General features: G+C 42.3%; 1 protein-coding gene across 3 annotated transcripts in view; it reads right to left on the bottom strand.

Moving 5' to 3' along the window:
• Positions 1-20,989, bottom strand: part of LOC141088097 (ras GTPase-activating protein 4-like) — a 255,740-nt gene that overhangs the window by 111,938 nt on the left and 122,813 nt on the right. For all 3 annotated transcript variants that reach the window (XM_073574034.1, XM_073574043.1, XM_073574053.1), the window contains exons 6-7: positions 17,136-17,217; positions 8,349-8,480 (exon numbers count right to left, since the gene is read on the bottom strand). In XM_073574034.1, the coding sequence (XP_073430135.1) occupies positions 8,349-8,480; positions 17,136-17,217 (214 nt within the window). The remainder of the gene's footprint in view (positions 1-8,348; positions 8,481-17,135; positions 17,218-20,989) is intronic.

Raw genomic sequence — 20,989 nt, 5'->3', positions numbered from 1 at the left:
GATTAAACAAAACTGGTTATTTATCATATATCTATTCAGTGAGATTACACATGCCACCAAAATGACCTTGCATTTATTAGCTTTCAGGTAATTATTACAATTTTGTATCTAAAGGTGAGTATCATAAAATCTGCATGCTGGTACAATGGTCCTATTCAGTATCAGACAAAACGTACATTGAACAGGGAAAAGAAAATAGCAATATTACTGGATAGACACATGTCTAAATATAGCATCTCATTTTCTCTAGCTAGAACAGCAATATGAAGCAACTAACCCCCCGCTGGTAATGCACAAAAGCAGTCGCACCGCATTGTAAAATTCACCAGCTGAGAAATCACTTTTCCTTTTCTAATCATTTTTAATTTCTCTTGCTGCGCTATACCAAACCCATTTCTGTTCAACAGGAACAAAACATTGCTAAACAGCCAATTATTTCTTGTTCTTCTTCATCTATAGCAGCAGTGTTTCTGGAACTAAGGTGATTTAATGAAGACTGATCAACGCTTGTGATTCTATCTTTAGCCTCTGGGTTACTAACATGCACATGTTTAATTTCTGTTAAGGGTGTCTGAGAAATAGATTAAATAGCTCCTGATTAAAAAACTTTGCCACTTTCCACATTCTAATCTTCCGGGTATACTTAACACTCGACCATAAATACAGTGGCATGTAAAAGTTTGAGCAGCCCTGGTCAAAAATTACTGTTATTGTGAACAGTTAAGCAAGTTGAAGATGAAATGTTCTCTCAAAGGCCTAAAGTTAAAGATGACACATTTCTTTTGTATTTTAGGCAAAAAAAAATATTTTATATATATTTCATCCATTCTTCCTTGGAAAATTCTTCCAGTTCTACAAGATTTCTGGGTTATCTTGCATGTACTGCTCTTTTGAGGTCTATCCACACATTTTCAATGATGTTCAGAATAGGGGACTGTGAGGGTCATTGTAAAAACCTTCAGCTTTTGCCTTTTGAGGTAGTCTATCATGGATTTTGACGTGTATTTAGGATCATTATTCATTTGTAGAAGCCATCCTCTTTTCAGCTTCAGCTTTTTTACAGCTGGTGTCATTCTTCCCTCTACCCGTGAATTGTTCCCCAGGCCATTGGCTGCAACACAACCCCAAAGCATGACTGATCCACCCCCATGGTTAATATTTGGCGAGATGTTCTTTTCCTGAAATTCTGTGCCCTTTTTTTCTCCACACATACCTTTGATCATTGTGGATAAAGAGTTCTATTTTAACCTCCTCGGTCCACAAGACTTATTTCCAAAATGCATCAGTCTCGCTTAGATGTTCTTTCGCATACTTGTGATGCTGAAATTTATAGTGAACACACAGAAGAGGTTTTCTTCTGATGATTCTTCCATGAAAGCTATATTTGTGCACGTGTCTGAACAGTAGAACAATGTACCATAACTCCAGAGTCTACTAAATTTTTCCGAAGGTCTTTTGCAGTCAAGTGGAGGTTTTGATTTGCCTCTCTAGCAATCCTATGAGCAGCGCTCACTGAAATTTTGCTTCCATACTTTATCTTGATCTCAACTGTTCCTGTTAACTGCCATTTCTTAATTACATTACAAATTGAGGAAAGGGCAACTTGAAAATGTTTTGCTATATTCTTATAGTCTTTCCTACTTTGTGGGTCTTCACCATTTTCATTTTCTGAGTGCTAGGCAGCTGCTTAGAAGAACCCATGGCTGATGTTTTTGGCCCGAAGTTGGGAAATTTGCATCACCTGGCTTTTCCTAATGACGATAGTGAATAAGCCATAACCCTAATAGGCTAATTAAGGACTGAAGTATTATGATGATTGCAAAATATTACAGAGGTTGTTCGGTCTAAATTGATAAGTACAATACAATACAAGTGTGTGAAGCGAGGCCATGCCAACCTGACTGAGCCCTAGCCAGGAGTAACACATATGTACCCGCTGGTCCCAGCTCAGAAACGATGCATGCGTTGGGGGAATTCGTAAGTTTGCAGTCACAAAGTGACTACAGACTTATCAATTTATGCCGGACAACCTCTTTAAGAGAATAAAAAGTTTGATGGGAGTGCTCCTTTAAACTGCATTGACTTTTTAGAATGTCACTTCAGAGTAATGTGTGGCCTGCCTAGATGTTTATAGTCTATGGCCTATCTAGAAAGTAGTTTAAAACCCCTTTCTGACATTGAGAGTAGTAGAACGCCCACGTCAGACTCCTCCTGTTTGCTGCAATCTCCGGCGCTGAGCCCGCACCTTTCCAGGCACATGACAGCTGATCTATACAGATGACATGTGCCCACAACAGCCGCAGGTGGAATCGCGATCCACCAGCGCCTGTTAACGAGTTAAATGCTGCTGTCAATCTCCGACAGCGGCATTTATCTTGTGCTTACCGGAAGCGCATCGCTAATCCCTTCCATAGGTGCCCCTGTCACATGATCACGGGTCACCGTTGGGTAGGTATGAAAACCAAAGGTCTGCAGCAGACCTCTATGGTCTATGCCAGACTGCTATGAGCGTCGCCACATATTTGGTATCACCGCATTCAGAATCGCCAGATCTATCAATATAAAAAAATAATTAACCCAATCGCTAAACAATGTAACGATAAAAAAAAGCCAGAATTACGTTTTTTTTTTGTTGTCACTACATTGCAATAAAATGCAATAATGGGCAATCAAAAGATCGGATCTACACCAAAATGCTATCAATAAAAATATCAGCTCGGCGCACAAAAAATAAGCCCTCACCCAGCCGCAGATCATGAAAAATGAAGACTCTAAAGGTCTCGGAAAATGGTGCCTTTTTCTCTTAAACAAATATTTGAATTTTTTTTCACCACTGAAAGAAAAAAAATCTACAGTTGTGGCCAAAAGTATTGACACCCCTGCAATTCTGTCAGATAATACTCAGTTTCTTCCTGAAAATGATTGCAATCACAAATTCTTTGGTATTATTATCTTCATTTACAGTAATTTGTCTTAAATGAAAAAACACAAAAGAGAATGAAGCAAAAAGCAAAACATTGATCATTTCACACAAAACTCCAAAAATGGGCCAGACAAAAGTATTGGCACCCTCAGCCTAATACTTGGTTGCACAACCTTTAGTCAAAATAACTGCGACCAACCGCTTCCGGTAACCATCAATGAGTTTCTTACAATGCTCTGCTGGAATTTTAGACCATTCTTCTTTGACAAACTGCTCCAGGTCCCTGATATTTGAAGGGTGCCTTCTCCAAACTGCCATTTTTAGATCTCTCCACTGGTGTTCTATGGGATTCAGGTCTGGACTCATTGCTGGCCACCTTAGAAGTCTCCAGTGCTTTCTCTCAAACGATTTTCTAGTGCTTTTTGAAGTGTGTTTTGGGTCATTGTCCTGCTGGAAGACCCATGACCTCTGAGGGAGACCCAGCTTTCTCACACTGAGCCCTACATTATGCTGCAAAATTTGTTGGTAGTCTTCAGACTTCATAATGCCATGCACACGGTCAAGCAGTCCAGTGCCAGAGGCAGCAAAGCAACCCCAAAACATCAGGGAACCTCCGCCATGTTTGACTGTATGGACCGTGTTTTTTTCTTTGAATGCCTCTTTTTTTCTCCTGTAAACTCTATGTTGACTCCTTTGCCCAAAAAGCTCTACTTTTGTCTCATCTGACCAGAGAACGTTCTTCCAAAACGTTTTAGGCTTTTTCAGGTAAGTTTTGGCAAACTCCAGCCTGGCTTTTTTATGTCTCGGGGTAAGAAGTGGGGTCTTCCTGGGTCTCCTACCATACAGTCCCTTTTCATTCAGATGCCGACGGATAGTACGGGTTGACACTGTTGTATCCTCGGACTGCAGGGCAGCTTGAACTTGTTTGGATGTTAGTCGAGGTTCTTTATCCAACATCCGCACAATCTTGCGTTGAAATCTCTTGTCAATTTTTCTTTTCCGTCCACATCTAGGGAGGTTAGCTACAGTGCCATGGGCTTTAAACCTCTTGATGACACTGCGCACGTTAGACACAGGAACATTCATGTCTTTGGAGATGGACTTGTAGCCTTGAGATTGCTCATGCTTCCTCACAATTTGGTTTCTCAAGTCCTCAGACAGTTCTTTGGTCTTTCTTTTCTCCATGCTCAATGTGGTACGCACAAGGACACAGGACAGAGGTTGAGTCAACTTTAATCCATGTCAACTGGCTGCAAGTGTAATTTAGTTATTGCCAACACCTGCTAGGTGCTACAGGTAAGTTACAGGTGCTGTTAATTACACAAATTAGAGAAGCATCACATGATTTTTCGAACAGTGCCAATACTTTTGTCCACCCTCTTTTTTATGTTTGGTGTGGAATTATATCCAATTTGGCTTTAGGACAATTCTTTTTGTGTTTTTTCATTTAAGATAAATTAAATGAAGATAATAATAACAAAGAATTTGTGTTTGCAATCATTTTCAGGAAGAAACTGAGTATTATCTGACAGAATTGCAGGGGTGTCAATACTTTTGGCCACAACTGTATATATGATTGGTGTCTATGAACTTGTAATGACCTGGAGAATCATTATGACAGGTCAATTTTAGCATTTACTGAACATGATAAAAAAAAAAATCAACAACTGTGGAATTGCACTTTTTTTGCAATTTCAACACACTGATTTTTTTTCTGTTTTCCAGTACACGATATGTTAAAACCAATGGTGTTGTTCAAAAGTACAACTTGTCCCACAAAAAACATGCCCTCACATGGCCATATTGACTGAAAAATAGAAAAGTTATGGCTCTGGGAAGAAGGGGAGTAAATAACAGAAATTCAAAAACTGAAATACCCCTGGTCGTTAAGGGGTTAAGTCTTTGTACACCTTCGAACAGAATATATTTTTTGTTCTTTTATTTCCTAACTGTGAAGTTAAGCAACTTTCTAAATAATCTTCATTAAAATTTTTCTGCAATTTTGCTTCTCTAGTGTTGGTAAGTCCTTTTATTACTATTATTATTATTATTATAGCTCCATTTATTCTATGGCGTTTTACATGTGAGGGTATAGTAGATGAGCGTAGAGCTGGTCGTGCAGTGGTCTGGTAGAACGAGGGTTAATGCAGGCTGTAGGCTTGTCAGAAGAGGAAGGTCTTCAGGTTCCTTTAGAAGGTTTCCACGGTAGGTGAGAGTCTGAGGGGTCGAGTGTTCCAAAGTAGAGGGTATACTTGGGAAAAAGCTTGTATGCGATTATGGAAAGAGGAAAGAAGAGGGGAGTAGAGAAGGAAATCTTGTGAGGATCAGAGGTTGCATGCAGGTAAATATTGGAAGACTAGGTCACAGATGCATGCAGGAGATGTTGTGGATGGCTTTGTATGCCAAGGTTAGGGTTTTGAACTGGAGTATCTGCACAATGGGGAGCCAATGAAGGGATTGACAGAGAGTAGAGACCGGGGAATAGCAGGGAGACAGGTGGATTTGTCGGATGGCAGAGTTTAGGATAGATTGGAGGAGTGTGAGAGTGTTAGAGGGGAGGCCACAGAGCAGGAGGTTGCAGTAGTCGAGGTGGGAGATGATGAGGGCATGTACTAGTGCTTTTGCAGATTCTTGGTTGAGGAATGTGCAGATTCGGGAGATATTTTTGATTTGGCGTCGGCAGGAAGTGGAAAGGGTTTGGATATGTGGTTTTAAGGAGAGATCAGAGTCAAAGGTTACCCCAAGACAGTGAGCTTGCGGGACTGGGGAGTGTTGGCAGCCTTTGACTTTGATGTCTGTTGGGAGGGTTGAGTGAGAGGGTGGAAAGATGATGAATTCTGTTTTATCCATGTTAAGATTTAGAAATCTAGCAGAGAAGAAATATGAAATAGCAGACAGACATTGTGGGATTTTGGTTAGTAAGGAGGTGATATCGGGTCCAAAGAAGTAGATCTGTGTGTCATCAGCATACAGATGATACTGAAAGCCGTGAGACTCTATGAGCTGTGGAGAAGTGGGCTTTGGAGGAGGAGGGCTGATTGATTATGAGGAGGGGCTTTGAGAGCTGTAGGCCAAAGCTTTATCTGATGTTATCGGTGTTCTGCTTGAAGAATGAAGCAAAGTCTTCAACTGAGATGAGAGGCAATGGAGGAGGCGCTGGGGGACAGAGGAGAGAATTGAAAGTGTTCAATAGGTGTTTAGGGTTGTGAGACAGGGAGGATAGAAGAGATGAGAAGCATGTTTGTTTTGCTGCATTGATCGTGGACTTGAAAGTAATGAGGGACTGTTTAAATGCAATGAAGTGCTCATTGGAGTGGGATCTTTTCTATCTCCGCTCAGCAACCTTGGAAGCCTGCCTCAGTTCTTTAGTCAGGCTGGTGTACCAGGGTTGCCTGTTGAGTGTGCGAGCTTTGGTATGTGTGAGGGTTGGCTAATGATTTGAGAGCTGCAGCTCATATTATATAAAGTGCCAGCAGCACTTGCATTGTGTAAGAAAGTTATCTGTGTAAGATGGCAAAGGAATTCAGAGAGTGAGTGTAGGTCGAGGTGTTTGAGATTTCTGCGAGGGTGTGCATGTTTGTGGAGTGGGGATTGTACACCTGAAGAGGAGAGGGAAGAGAATGTGAGTAGGTTGTAGTCAGACAGAGGGAGGGGCGAATCAGAAACGTTAGATAGGGAACAGAGACGGATGAAGACAAGGTCTAGTGTGTGGCCATCTTTGTGAGTGGCTGCGGAAGACCACTGAGCAAGGCCGAAGGAGGAAGTGTTAGAAGCTTAAGGGGCCTTTACACGTAGCGATATCGCTAGCGATATCGCTAAAGCGTCACCGATTTTGTGACGCAGCAGCGATATCGCTAGCGATATCGCTATGTGTGATACTTACCTCCGACCGGCTCCCCCGCTGTCTGTCGCTGATCGCGCGAGATCGTTCACGTCCATTTCTCGTCGGGCGCTTCCTGCTGGCGCCGACGAGCGACGTGTGGACGCGGGCGGGAGGACGTCAGGATCGCCGTGTCTGAAAAGTAAGCAACGACCGCTGCTGTGTCGCTACGTCACTGTGAGATCTGCCTGTGTGGCAGCTCACTAGCGACCACTTAGCGATGCACCAGCGATCCTGACCGGGTCGTATCGTTGTCGGGATCGCTGGTGCATCGCTAAATGTAAAGGGGCCTTTAGCGACAGCTGAGTTGGATGTGTCAATGGAGATGTTGAAGTCACCCATAATGATAAAGGAGATGTCAGCTGAAAGGAAATGAAGTAACCAGGTAGTGAAGTGGTCAAAGAAGGTGGTGGCTGGGCCTGGGGGCGGTAAATGACAGCTCGTTGGAGATTGGAGGGGGAGAAGATGCACACACAGTACACCTGGAAAGAAGGGAGAGTAACAGAGGGTGGCAGTGGGATTTGGGTGAAGGAGCAGTTATCTGACAGGAGAAAATGAACTCCTCCATCATGCTTGCTGCTGGGGCGGGGGTTGTGGGAAAGGTGGAATCCACCATACGAAAAGGCAGCTGGAGAAGTTGTGCCAAAAGGGGTGAGCCAGATTTTATTGAGGTTAGTTTTTTTTAAAACTGATACAAATAAGTCAGACCCCCTGCTTCTACTTATGACAGCTCTCTTTGCACTCCCCTTTCCTTCAGTGTTAGACAGAGTGGAGAGGGAAGATAGAATGTACAGTTTCAGAGAGGACAGAGAAAACAGTCTACTTAAAAGGAATAAAGCACAAGAAGAAGAACAAAATACACAATTTTAGCTATGCTTATTATATCTGAGCTAATTAATGGATGTACACGAAGAGTTCATATCCAATTTATATTACATAGACATAAAAAATGACCAGCACCTCCTAGTGTGAACAAGTGCAAGCTGCAAAAACTGCACAATATAGACAAAAAGAATACAGCAGCACATGTGAATGAATCTAGGCCATGTGAAAACACAGAAAAACATTAAAACCATTCAATTTAGATAATAATCCTCAAAAATATTTTTTTCACTAATTTTTTTTAACCTTACAGTAATAGATGAATATTAAGGTTCTTAGTGCACAAAATGGCCAATTCATGTAAGCCCATCAACCACGGCAAGGTGACCTCCCTCTGATGGGTCCCTGTTCTACTGTACATAAGCCACTTCTGGGTCACCAGCCTTCAATTTTGGACAAACATGTCACTACTGGGCTAAGCCTACAATTTATAGGCATTTATGTAATTTATATTACAGGGATGGACACACAATAGGAAAATCTAAAACTCCAATTATGCTACAAACTCTACCAGGAGGTCTGAAAATGAATGTGGGAATGAAGAATGCAGACTGACACTTAGTGCACTTTTCTCAACAAAAGTTAACTAACAATTATTAATTTTTAATTTTATTTATAATCAATCTGAAATAATTATTTATTGATGCACTTGAGCTAGCTTACCTTGCCAAGAAAATCATTTTTACTGACAAGGTCCCAGTCCCAAACCTCTATTGTTAACTTTTCACTGAAAGATTCATCCAAATCAAACTCAAACACTTCGTTCCATCGGGGATAGCATGACTTCTTCACAACCTGTGAATATAAGGATTCAGAATTGGAGATGTACATGTCTTTGACTTGGAAAAACATAGGTTTGAAATAAGAAAAAATAACATGATTCAGAATTGTAGAAGTACATGTTTCTGACTTGGAAAAATGTATGTCTGAAATAAGAAAAAAAATAACGAAATGTAATATTTATTCCTGACCAATCATTGTTGAAGTGCAGTGATGAGTATTTCTTTGGGCTTCTGGATGATTCATGTACAGGACTAACACTGTTCAGGGAGTTTATCATTAAGCGTGATCTTTAATCAATAAAACATTAAGCTTTAATAACAATTATGTGGAGTGGAGGAAGATCAATAATTGTCTCAATTTCTGTTCAGTTTTTGTTCACCTCCTCTTTACTCATAAAATTGTAATTATTAGTTTACAAAATGCATTCGCAATGATTAACTACAGATAAATAATAAAGGAGCAAATTTAAAAGATATTTTTGTGTTAGTTGCTTTCACAAACCTGTTAACAGTAGTGCAAAAAATAAACAAAGTTAACCTGTACACACAGACTTTCTGTTAGGAACGGCGGAACGCATTAAATAAAAATAATAATAAAGTGCGTTCGCTGCTCGGAGTCAGCCATGCAGTAGGTGATATAACCGCTGCTAAGTGGTGGCAGAAGCAATATGGCAGAAATGCGCACAGGGTTAAACTTCACCCAGGTGCACAGAGCAATCTCAGTTAATTCACAGAGATGCCAAATAAGTACAAACACAAAAGACTGAGCCTGTTGAGGTCACAGTACTCAGTAAAAACGCACACACGGTATCAGGTCACAGGAGTAGCCCAAGACGGCGGCACTACATCCATCTAGACCTACCGTGTGCGGAGCGTCGCAACTGCGGACGCAAAGGGACTGCTACTGCAGCGAGGCGTGGACACTGCCGCTAAACGACAAGGCTAAGGCGCAAGCGCAGTGTCGGACGCTAGCAGCTGTGTATGTTGCAGCACAGGAGCGCTGGCGCTGATTCTAACTCAGTCCCTAACCACATACGTAATATCAGGGGGAAGGGGTTTTTAATGAGTCATTCACCAGAATCATGCATCCGTCCTCATACACACAGCAGCAAGTAAGTCTATACTAGCGCATGGCGTAACAGCCATGCGCGCCTTTTATAGCAGCCGGGACCTTCTGCAAGCTTCCAGATCTCTGAGATGGACCAATGATATCTGGAGCGGGACCTAAGCACATGACTCCCGTCCCATGAGCATGCTCTGTAGGAGGACAGAAGGACTTAGGGTACCGTTACACGTAGCGATGCACCAGCGATCCCGACAACGATATGGATCGCTGGTGCATCGCTAAGTGGTCGCTAGTGAGCTGCCACACAGGCAGATCTCACCAGCGACATAGCAGTGGTCGTGGGTCGCTACTTACCTGTCAGACGAGGCGATCCTGACGTCCTCCCGCCCGCGTCCACGCGTCGCACGTCGGCGCCACAGGAAGCCCAGCAGGAATCGCCCGACGAGAAATGGCCCAGGCCATTCTCGCGCAATCAGCGATCATCGCGGGGGAGCCGGTCGGAGGTAAGTGTCACATGTCAGGAAAGATCTTTGAACAAATTATTAAACAACATGTATGTCAATACCTGGATAAGAATGAAGTGATTAAACAGAGTCAGCATGGGTTTCTAACTAATAAGTCATGTCAGACTAACTTAATTTCCTTCTATGACGGTATCACTGATTGGGTGGATCAAGGAAATGCTGTAGATATAGTATATCTTGACTTCAGCAAAGCATTTGACAAAGTCTCTCATACAATCCTTATTGAAAAAATGACTAAGTATGGAATGGACAAGGCAACTGTTAGGTGGATTCATAACTGGCTTAGTGATCGGACCCAAAGAGTGGTCGTAAATGGCTACACATCCAGTTGGAAGAATGTCTCAAGTGGGGTACCACAGGGCTCTGTCCTGGGCCCTGTATTGTTCAACATCTTTATCAATGATTTAGATGAAGGAATCGAGGGTAAACTGATTAAATTTGCTGATGACACAAAGCTAGGAGGGATAGCTAATACTAGAGAAGAGAGAGAGAGGATTCAAAAAGATTTAAATAAACTGGAGAAGTGGGCAGCAACTAACAGAATGGTTTTTAACAGGGAGAAATGCAAAGTACTACATCTGGGCAATAAAAATGAAAAAAGCATACAGTGGGGAAAAAAAGTATTTAGTCAGTCAGCAATAGTGCAAGTTCCACCACTTAAAAAGATGAGAGGCGTCTGTAATTTACATCATAGGTAGACCTCAACTATGGGAGACAAACTGAGAAAAAAAAATCCAGAAAATCACATTGTCTGTTTTTTTTTTCATTTTATTTGCATATTATGGTGGAAAATAAGTATTTGGTCAGAAACAAGCAATCAAGATTTCTGGTTCTCACAGACCTGTAACTTCTTCTTTAAGAGTCTCCTCTTTCCTCCACTCATTACCTGTAGTAATGGCACCTGTTTAAACTTGTTATCAGTATAAAAAGACACCTGTGCACACCCTCAAACAGTCTGACTCCAAACTCCACTATGGTGAAGACCAAAGAGCTGTCAAAGGACACCAGAAACAAAATTGTAGCCCTGCACCAGGCTGGGAAGACTGAATCTGCAATAGCCAACCAGCTTGGAGTGAAGAAATCAACTGTGGGAGCAATAATTAGAAAATGGAAGACATACAAGACCACTGATAATCTCCCTCGATCTGGTGCTCCACGCAAAATCCCACCCCGTGGGGTCAGAATGATCACAAGAACGGTGAGCAAAAATCCCAGAACCACGCGGGGGGACCTAGTGAATGAACTGCAGAAAGCTGGGACCAATGTAACAAGGCCTACCATAAGTAACACACTACGCCACCATGGACTCAGATCCTGCAGTGCCAGACGTGTCCCACTGCTTAAGCCTGTACATGTCCGGGCCCGTCTGAAGTTTGCTAGAGAGCATTTGGATGATCCAGAGGAGTTTTGGGAGAATGTCCTATGGTCTGATGAAACCAAACTGGAACTGTTTGGTAGAAACACAACTTGTCGTGTTTGGAGGAAAAAGAATACTGAGTTGCATCCATCAAACACCATACCAACTGTAAAGCATGGTGGTGGAAACATCATGCCTTGGGGCTGTTTCTCTGCAAAGGGGCCAGGACGACTGATCCGGGTACATGAAAGAATGAATGGGGCCATGTATCGGGAGATTTTGAGTGCAAACCTCCTTCCATCAGCAAGGGCATTGAAGATGAAACGTGGCTGGGTCTTTCAACATGACAATGATCCAAAGCACACCACCAGGGCAACGAAGGAGTGGCTTTGTAAGAAGCATTTCAAGGTCCTGGAGTGGCCTAGCCAGTCTCCAGATCTCAACCCTATAGAAAACCTTTGGAGGGAGTTGAAAGTCCGTGTTGCCAAGCGAAAAGCCAAAAACATCACTGCTCTAGAGGAGATCTGCATGGAGGAATGGGCCAACATACCAACAACAGTGTGTGGCAACCTTGTGAAGACCTACAGAAAACGTTTGACCTCTGTCATTGCCAACAAAGGATATATCACAAAGTATTGAGATGAAATTTTGTTTCTGACCAAATACTTATTTTCCACCATAATATGCAAATAAAATGAAAAAAAAACAGACAATGTGATTTTCTGGATTTTTTTTTCTCAGTTTGTCTCCCATAGTTGAGGTCTACCTATGATGTAAATTACAGACGCCTCTCATCTTTTTAAGTGGTGGAACTTGCACTATTGCTGACTGACTAAATACTTTTTTTCCCCACTGTATATAGAATGGGAGGAATAGGGCTAAGTGACAGCACATGTGAAAAAGACTTGGGTATACTAATAGATCACAGACTGAATATGAGTCAACAGTGTGATGCAGCAGCAAAAAAGGCAAATGCAATTCTAGGATGTATTAACAGAAGCATACAGTCTAGATCACGTGAAGTCATTATTTCCCTCTACTCCTCTTTGGTCAGACCTCATCTGGAATATTGTGTCCAGTTTTGGGCACCACATTTTAAAAAAGACATCAACAAACTGGAGCAAGTTCAGAAAAGAGCGACCAGAATGGTGACCGGTCTGCAAACCCTGTCTTATGAGGAAAGGTTGCAGGATTTGGGAATGTTTAGTTTGCAAAAGAGAAGACTGAGAGGAGACTTAATAGCTGTCTACAAATATCTAAAGGGCTGTCACATTGTAGAAGGATCAACTTTATTCTCATTTGCACAAGGAAAGACTAGAAGCAATGGGATGAAACTGAATGGGAAGAGACACAGATTAGATATTAGAAAAAACTTTTTGACAGTTAGAGTGATCAATGAGTGGAACAGGCTGCCACGAGAAGTGGTGAGTTCTCCTTCAATGGAAGTCTTCAAACAGAGGCTGGACAGACATCTGACTGGGATGATTTAGCGAATCCTGCTTTGAGCAGGGGGTTGGACCAGATGGCCCAGGAGGTCCCTTCCAACTCTACGATTCTATGATTCTATGTAGCGATATCGCCAGCAATATCGCTATAACGTCACAAAACCAGTGACGTTACAGCGATATTGCTAGCGATATTGCTATGTGTAACGGGCCCTTTAGCCTCAGGAGAGATTTGCTGCAAGGCAATCTCCTCTGCAATCTCTTCTGCAGTAGATAAACAGCAGGCGACTGCAGAATGTGAGGGTCTGGATCCCTGCAGAGTAAACGCAGAAATCTGACGCCTAACACTTTCTGTAATCACTTTAGAAAGGAACCTTCTGAGGAAGCCAATGCGAAACACACGTCGGAGGTGTTTATGCTGCATGGTAACATGATTTATTCTTACTGAATCTTTTTACATACAGTATGCTGCATATTTCCTCCACACTGTGACTCATATTTTGCACTTAGCACTTTTCTCCAGTGGGTCAACTATTATTGCACTTAGCACTTTTTCCCATTTGGTAGATTATTATTATCTCATGTACTGCGTGGAGGAATGCAGCATCTATATGATATTTAATGAATCATTATTCCCACTGGTTTATATATAACTATGTGATGATTAAGCCGGGACTTCTATACATCATAGTGATCAATCTTATCACTGAGGTTGCCATGCTTTATGTTCCTCTGACACGGTTGTTTATATCACAGTATACACTTTTTTCCAGTTAATAATAATAATAATCTTTATTTTTATATAGCGCTAACATATTCCGCAGCGCTTTACATTTTGTGTAAGTTGTGAGATTGTCAATTTTTTTCACTATGTAGAGTAACGGGACATCCATATCCTTGCTGTTCACAAGCATTCTGCTTATCTAGCTCCTACGATCATGGACCTTTTCTTATTTGGCGATTAGTATATGAAGTATATGATCTATATGTTATACAGTTAGTTTGACAGATCAGGTATACACATGTAACCATTCAAACACATTGCAGCACGCTATCTTATCTTGTTTTTTGTATCATGCTCGGTATGTTATTCTCAAACTTTATGTTTTTAACAAATTGTATAATTACATTGTGATCCAATAAACTATTATATTTTGATTTGAGTCTTGTTCTATATCGGATATAATCATTAGTTTTATATTTTGAAAGATTGAATTTATACAGGTGTAGCAAAATAAAATATGTTTATTTATGGGGAAAAGGAAGAGATTCAAATTTATATATTTTTTTTAACACAAAATCTTTTTAAACTTTTTAAATCTGCTTAGGGGACTCGAACTTGCAATCATATGACCACTTGTACTATATATACTGCAGTACCACGTTATTGCAGTATATAGTAAAAATCACTGTCGCCTGTGAAGCCAAGCCATAGATCTGTCTACAAAGGAACACAGTCATGGCAGGCACAGGGGCCTCTGGCAGGCTCTAGGCGGCCATGGCAACTCATCAGCACCCCACCATCCTGTCATGCGGGTCCAGTTGGCTCATAGATCAGCATGCCCCCCTGGATACACACTTTAGTAGCTGTCATCTGCTGAGTATGATGTAGGCTCAGCTTTTTAGCTGGTATCATTCACTGAACCCAACATTGAATCTATCAGTAAATTCAATGTCTTGAATGGGGTTAAAATACAGCATAAACCATTTTTTCTGACACACATGATATATTATCAATAAGGTCAATGTGTTTTTGTGTGATACAACCCAAAAGAAATAGACCCTAGTGGCAAGTGACTGGCTCCAAAGTCAGTGCCAAATGGTGTTATCTTACGCAGAACCTTCACAACCAGTTGTTTCCTGCAAAGAGATCCAGCATCCAATATGATAACTTAATCGTTGCCATTTGCAGCATACACATGGTGCTATTCATACAGTAAGTAGCATAATGCCTAGTAAAGAAGCAAAAGACTGAGCTTCTCATTAGACAAAGACTCAGCTTCTGGCTACTTCGTAGGTGGATATACTACACTACTCTTTGCTTAAAAAGGATCTTTCAACAAATTTTTCCTGCTGAACTGGAAAACCATATAAAAGGTGATGCAGAATGAAACAATTTTTTCTTTTTTTTTTTTTAATGTCACCTCTCTAATATGGAGAGATTAGCTTAGCGATCAAAGTACAGCATTTCAGCACCTAAATGATCCAAGGGGGCACTACCAGAGAGATTTCACTGGGGGCATGTACTTCTTCCACTTTCTGATGCTAATCATAAGCAGGCAGCAACACACTGGGGAGAGAACATCAAGCCACCACAATAATAGTGACAAATAGTCTGATCTCCTCATTACAGAGTGATGACAAGTGCTGGAGCACAGCAGACTTGAGTGTGATTAACTGACAACTTATAGATCTCATCTCCAGCAGTCAGTTTGGGAGGAAGGGGCAGTATAGCTGAAGCTGACTCTCATTAAAAACATTTAATAGCGCTCATTTCAAAACCAAAATGAGTTTTATTGGCAGGACCAAGCACACATTAGCATTGCCAAAGCAAGTGTAGTTCTACCGACAGTGCTATAATGTATCTTCCCCACACTGACTTCTGGAGATGAAAGGTGAAATCTGTTAATCACACTCAGGTCTGCTGTGCTCCAGCATTTCATCACTCTGCAGTGATGAGAGTAGACTGGGTCATTATGTCTCACATACAGCCAGTTCTAAACTATAGTGGGGAGGTGTTCTTTTCCCCTTGTGAGTGGGCGCCTACTAAGGGTATGTGCACACGCTGCGGATTCTGCTGCGGATCCGCAGCGGATCTGGCCCTGTGGATCCGCAGCAGGTTCTGCTGTGTTTACATTTCCATTCAAGTCTACTTATTTTCAAAAACGCTGTGCACATGCTGCAGATTTTTCCGCGCGGATTTGCTGCGGGTTCAAATCCGCAGCATGTCAATTCTTTCTGCGGATTCCACTGCGTTTTGACACCTGTTCCATTGTACAGGTGTCAAAACAAAGGCAAATCCGCAGGTAAAACGCAAGTCATTTTACCTGCGGATTACCTGCAAATCCACACGGAAAAATCCGCAGCATGTGCACATACCCTTATGACTAGCAGAGCTGATAGCACTAGGAGAGGAGAGCTACTAGAATTGTTGCATCGAGACTCAACTCTACAGCACTGCCTCTTCCCCCCACGCTGACTGCCATAGCTGAGAGCAATCAGTTAAAGGGAATCTGTCACCCCTTTTTTGAGTTATCATATAATGATATTGTTCAATTGTGTGTCACATAAGGATTCTCTTAGTACTTTTGCTTCCCCCTGACCCCGCACCTTTCATGCATAAATACCTTTTTTTATATCGGATCAGATGTATGTAAACTGCCGCTGTCCGGTCCAATGGGCGGGGCTTATTCAACTGTTCCCCCCTCCCTGTATTGCTCTACGCATTTCTTCTTGTGTAGAGCAAGACAGGGAGGGGGGAGCAGTTGAATAAGCCCCGCCCATTGGACCGGACAGCGGCAGTTTACATACATCTGAACCGATATAAAAAAGGTATTTATGCATGAAAGGTGCGGGGTCAGGGGGAAGCAAAAGTACTAAGAGAATCCTTATGTGACACACAATTGAATGATATCATTATATGATATCTCAAAAAAGGGGTGACAGATTCTCTTTAATCACATTCAGGTCTGCTGTGCTCCAGCACAAGTCATAAAACAGAAGTGAGGAGAGCACACTGATTGTCAACACATGTCTCACACTGAGCTTGTTCTAAGCATGTTATTCTTCCCTGAGTGTGTTGCTTCCGGCTTATGATTGGTCAGCATCAGAAAAAGAAAAACGTACATGCTGCCAGTGAAATCATAAAACATAAAAAGTTTTATTCTATACTGCAATGCCTATTGCATCTTGTGTCCAGGTCAACAAGAAAAATGTGATGAAAGGTCCTCTGGGAATCTGTTATGTGAAAAAATTCCATTGACCTGCAGATATGAGGTTAATCTGCAGATTAATAGCACTGAGTCCGCCGTTGCCAGAAGGAAATTAACTTTATTCTCCTGGGTAGCATTTGGGTTTCCGTCACAGGGGCGGAGCCGGAGTGGGTTTAGTCACCACTCTGTGTATAGAGAGTGGTGGCTGTAAACGTGCCCCCGGCACTGACTGACAGCAGCTTAGCATTAGAAGAAGCTACAATACAATATCTGTATGGATGGGTAAACTGGATAAATAAATAGATACAAACATGACAAATAAATATGTAATATTATAAATGTACCGTGCTCTCTTGTATTTTGCCATTGTATTGTACCCTGACAAAGGGGTCTGAGGCTCCATTCCGATCTTTTCTTGCTAAATCTCTGCAGGGTAAATGAAAAATGAGTTATTTATTTACAGCGGACAAGGCTCACTCACACGAGCGTATAGCACAGCTGAGTGCTATAAGATGTTTTATCAGATACCACACGGCCCAATGTTATACTATGAGGCAATGTACAGTAGATATGCGATTATTTCCTCATGCCAATTCCGCATGAGAAAACAATGGCAGCATGCTGCGAGTGCATCCGAGAATTGGATCACACGCACCCATACAAGTCTATGGGTGCGTGTGAATCATCGGACTGCACTCAGATAGATGTCAACGAGGACGCCGGCAATGGATGAGCTGTGATTTTCTCATGCTAGAGAATCGGAGCCCAATACACTCACACTCGGCTCAAACTCTGACAAGAGTTTGAGCCGAGTGTCCTTTGCATAATCGTCCCCAGTTCTTTACAGTGTACATTTTGTGGTAAAAACCTCATCAGTACAATTATGGCGATACCAATCAGGGCCATTTTTTTAAAATTTTAGTGGGAAAAAAAATATTTTTTTTTTTACATTTTTTTTATTGTGTCGCCATTTTCCGAGACCCGTAATATTTTCATATTTTGATTGACAGAGCTATGTAAGGGCTTATTTTTTGTGGGGTGAGATTATGTTTTTAGTGATACCATTTTGGGATAGATATAACATTTTAATCGCTTCCTACAGCATTTTTTGAGACACTGCAGCAAAAAAGATGTTGGCATTTTGAATATTTTCTGCTTATCATGTTTATTGATCAGGCTATCTATTTTTATATTTTGATAGATCTGACATTTCTGGAAGCATCAATACCACATGTGTTGTTCTATTATCTTCAATTTAAGGGGTCTATTTGAATGTTTGTTTTTTTATTGTTTTCATATTTTTTAAAACAATTTTTCTCTTTTTACTTTTCACCTTATTTATTAGGCCTCACAGAGGACTTGAACCTGTGATCATCTGATCACTTCTACTATATAAAACAATACCATAGCAATGCTGCATATAGTAATAATTAAGTTCTCCTCTGAAGCCCAGATGCCAGCGATTGGATTACTGCGAACTTCGGCTGCTACGGCCTTTGTGGGTACGGCCACAGCAAGTGTCAGGGAGAGAGCAGGAGGCCAGTGTTGAAATTGTCTTTTCGTCCATCCTTCATCATTGTTCAAATAAAGTTATTTTTCCCGGTTGGAGAACAGCTGTATTCCTGGACCCTTAATTGCCTGGACTGCTGTGACCAGAGAAAAAGAAGGTAACCTGTGGGGAAAAACTGTGTCCGTCTCATCTATTCATGTACGGGGGACCGGGGGTGCTCGCTGATCATTAGCTCAGTGGACTCTGTCTATGTACTGTGCCTTTAAATAACCCGGCCACAATAGCCCCCTCCCTCCGGTCACCCTTGTTACACATAGAATGACATCCCCCATGCTTATACTCTGATAATTCCACTGTAAAAGTTTGCCGGCTGCATGCATTTAATTGGTTAACAGTCACAGGTAGAGCTCTACTCCACTAGCGGCTGCCAGCCTTCACCTGCTGCATTTGGGTAGAGCTCAACCCCTGAAAGCCCTTGATACACCCACTAGCGACTTGCACTGTACATGTACAGCGGATGTCGGTAAGGGGATAGACCATGGAGAATATGAACAGAGCATAGCTAAAGAGCATAACTTAGTAGGTGCAGGAGGAGAGCCTCAAGCACAGATACTCAGGGCCTGCTAGAACCAGGTTGGTAAGAATCAGCAGTCTACACATAAAACCAGGTTGGTGTAACAGAGTGAATGATGTGCTGTTCCACTGTGTGTTATTCATGTTTACAGTGTGAAATATGCACTTTTGTCTGAGCTATGTACTGTATGTATCACATGTATAAAGCATTAATGGCATTAGTCTACCATATACGCCCAGTTTGTGAGTACCGTATACAGTATATATCCAGTGTGTGAGTGCCACATGCAGTATACGTCCAGTGTGTGAGTGCCGTATGCAGTATATGTCCAGTGTGTGAGTGCCGTATGCAGTATACGTCCAGTGGACGAGTGCCGTATGCAGTATACGTCCAGTGTGTGAGTGCCACATGCAGTATACGTCCAGTGTGTGAGTGCCGTATGCAGTATACGTCCAGTGGATGAGTGCCGTATGCAGTATACGTCCAGTGGGTGAGTGCCATATGCAGTAAAAGTCCAGTGTGTGAGTACTGTATACAGTACACGTCCAGTGTGTGAGTTCCGCATGCAGCATACGTCCAGTGTGTGAGTGCCGTATGCAATATATGTCCAGTGTGTGAGTGCCGTATGCAGTATATGTCCAGTGGGTGAGTGCCATATGCAGCATACGTCCAGTGGGTGAGTGCCGTATGCAGTATACGTCCAGTGTGTGAGTGCCGTATGCACTATACGCCCATTGTGAGTGACGTATGCAGTATACGTCCAGTGGATGAGTGCCGTATGCAGTATACGTCCAGTGGGTGAGTGCCATATGCAGTAAAAGTCCAGTGTGTGAGTACTGTATACAGTACACGTCCAGTGTGTGAGTTCCGCATGCAGCATACGTCCAGTGTGTGAGTGCCGTATGCAATATATGTCCAGTGTGTGAGTGCCGTATGCAGTATATGTCCAGTGGGTGAGTGCCATATGCAGCATACGTCCAGTGGGTGAGTGCCGTATGCAGTATACGTCCAGTGTGTGAGTGCCGTATGCACTATACGCCCATTGTGAGTGACGTATGCAGTATACGTCCAGTGTGTGAGTGCTGCATGCAGTATACGTCCAGTGTGTGAGTGCCGCATGCAGTATACGTCCAGTGTGTGAGTGCCGCATGCAGTATACGTCCAGTGTGTGCGTGCCGTATGCAGTATACGTCCAGTGTGTGTGCTGTATGAAGTATACATCCAGCGTGTGACTGCTGTATGCAGTATACATCCAGTGTGAGTGCTGTATACAGTATACATCCTGTGTGTGAAATGTTGTATGCAGTATACATCCAGTGTGAGTGCTGTATGCAGCATACGCCCAGTGCGTGAATGCCGTATGCAGTAAACATCAATTGTGTGAATGCCGTATGCAGTAAACATCAATTGTGTGAGTGCTGTATTCTGTACACATCCAGTGCATGAGTGCTGTATGCAGTATACATCCAGCGTGTGAATGCTGTATGCAGTATACATCCAGTGTGAGTGTTGTATGCAGTATATGCCCAGTATTTGAGTGCCATATGCAGTACACATCCAGCGTGTGAATGCCGCATGCAGTATACATCCTGCGTGTGAATGCTGTATGCAGTATACATCCAGTGAGTGCTGTATGCAGCATACATCCAGTGTGTGAGTGCCGTATGCAGTATATGTCCAGTGTGTGAGTGCCGTATGCACTAAACATCCATTGTGTGAGTGCTTTATGCAGTATATATCCAGCGTGTGCGTGCCCTATGCAGTATACATCCAGCGTGTGAGTGCCGTATGCAAGTATACATCCAGTGTGAGTGCTGGTTGCAGTATACGCCCAGTGTGTGAGTGCCGTATGCAGTATACATCCAGTGTGTGAGAGCCGTATGCAGTATATGTCCAATGTGTGAGTGCTGTATGCAGTATATCTCCAGTGTGTGAGTGCCATATGCAGTATACATCTAGTGTATGAGTGCTGTATGCAGTATATATCCAGTGTGTGAATGTTGTATGTAGCATACGTCCATTGTGAGTGCTGTATGCAGTTTATACAGTTGTGCTGAAAAGTTTATATACCCTGGCAGAATGTTTGCTTTCTTGGCCTTTTTTCAGAGAATATG

This window comes from Dendrobates tinctorius, unplaced genomic scaffold (genome assembly GCF_039654945.1).
Source record: "Dendrobates tinctorius isolate UK_male_01 unplaced genomic scaffold, ASM3965494v1 ptg000007l, whole genome shotgun sequence".
In the NCBI taxonomy this organism is placed as follows: Eukaryota; Metazoa; Chordata; class Amphibia; order Anura; family Dendrobatidae; genus Dendrobates; species Dendrobates tinctorius.
This window is presented reverse-complemented; position numbering and strand designations above follow the sequence as displayed.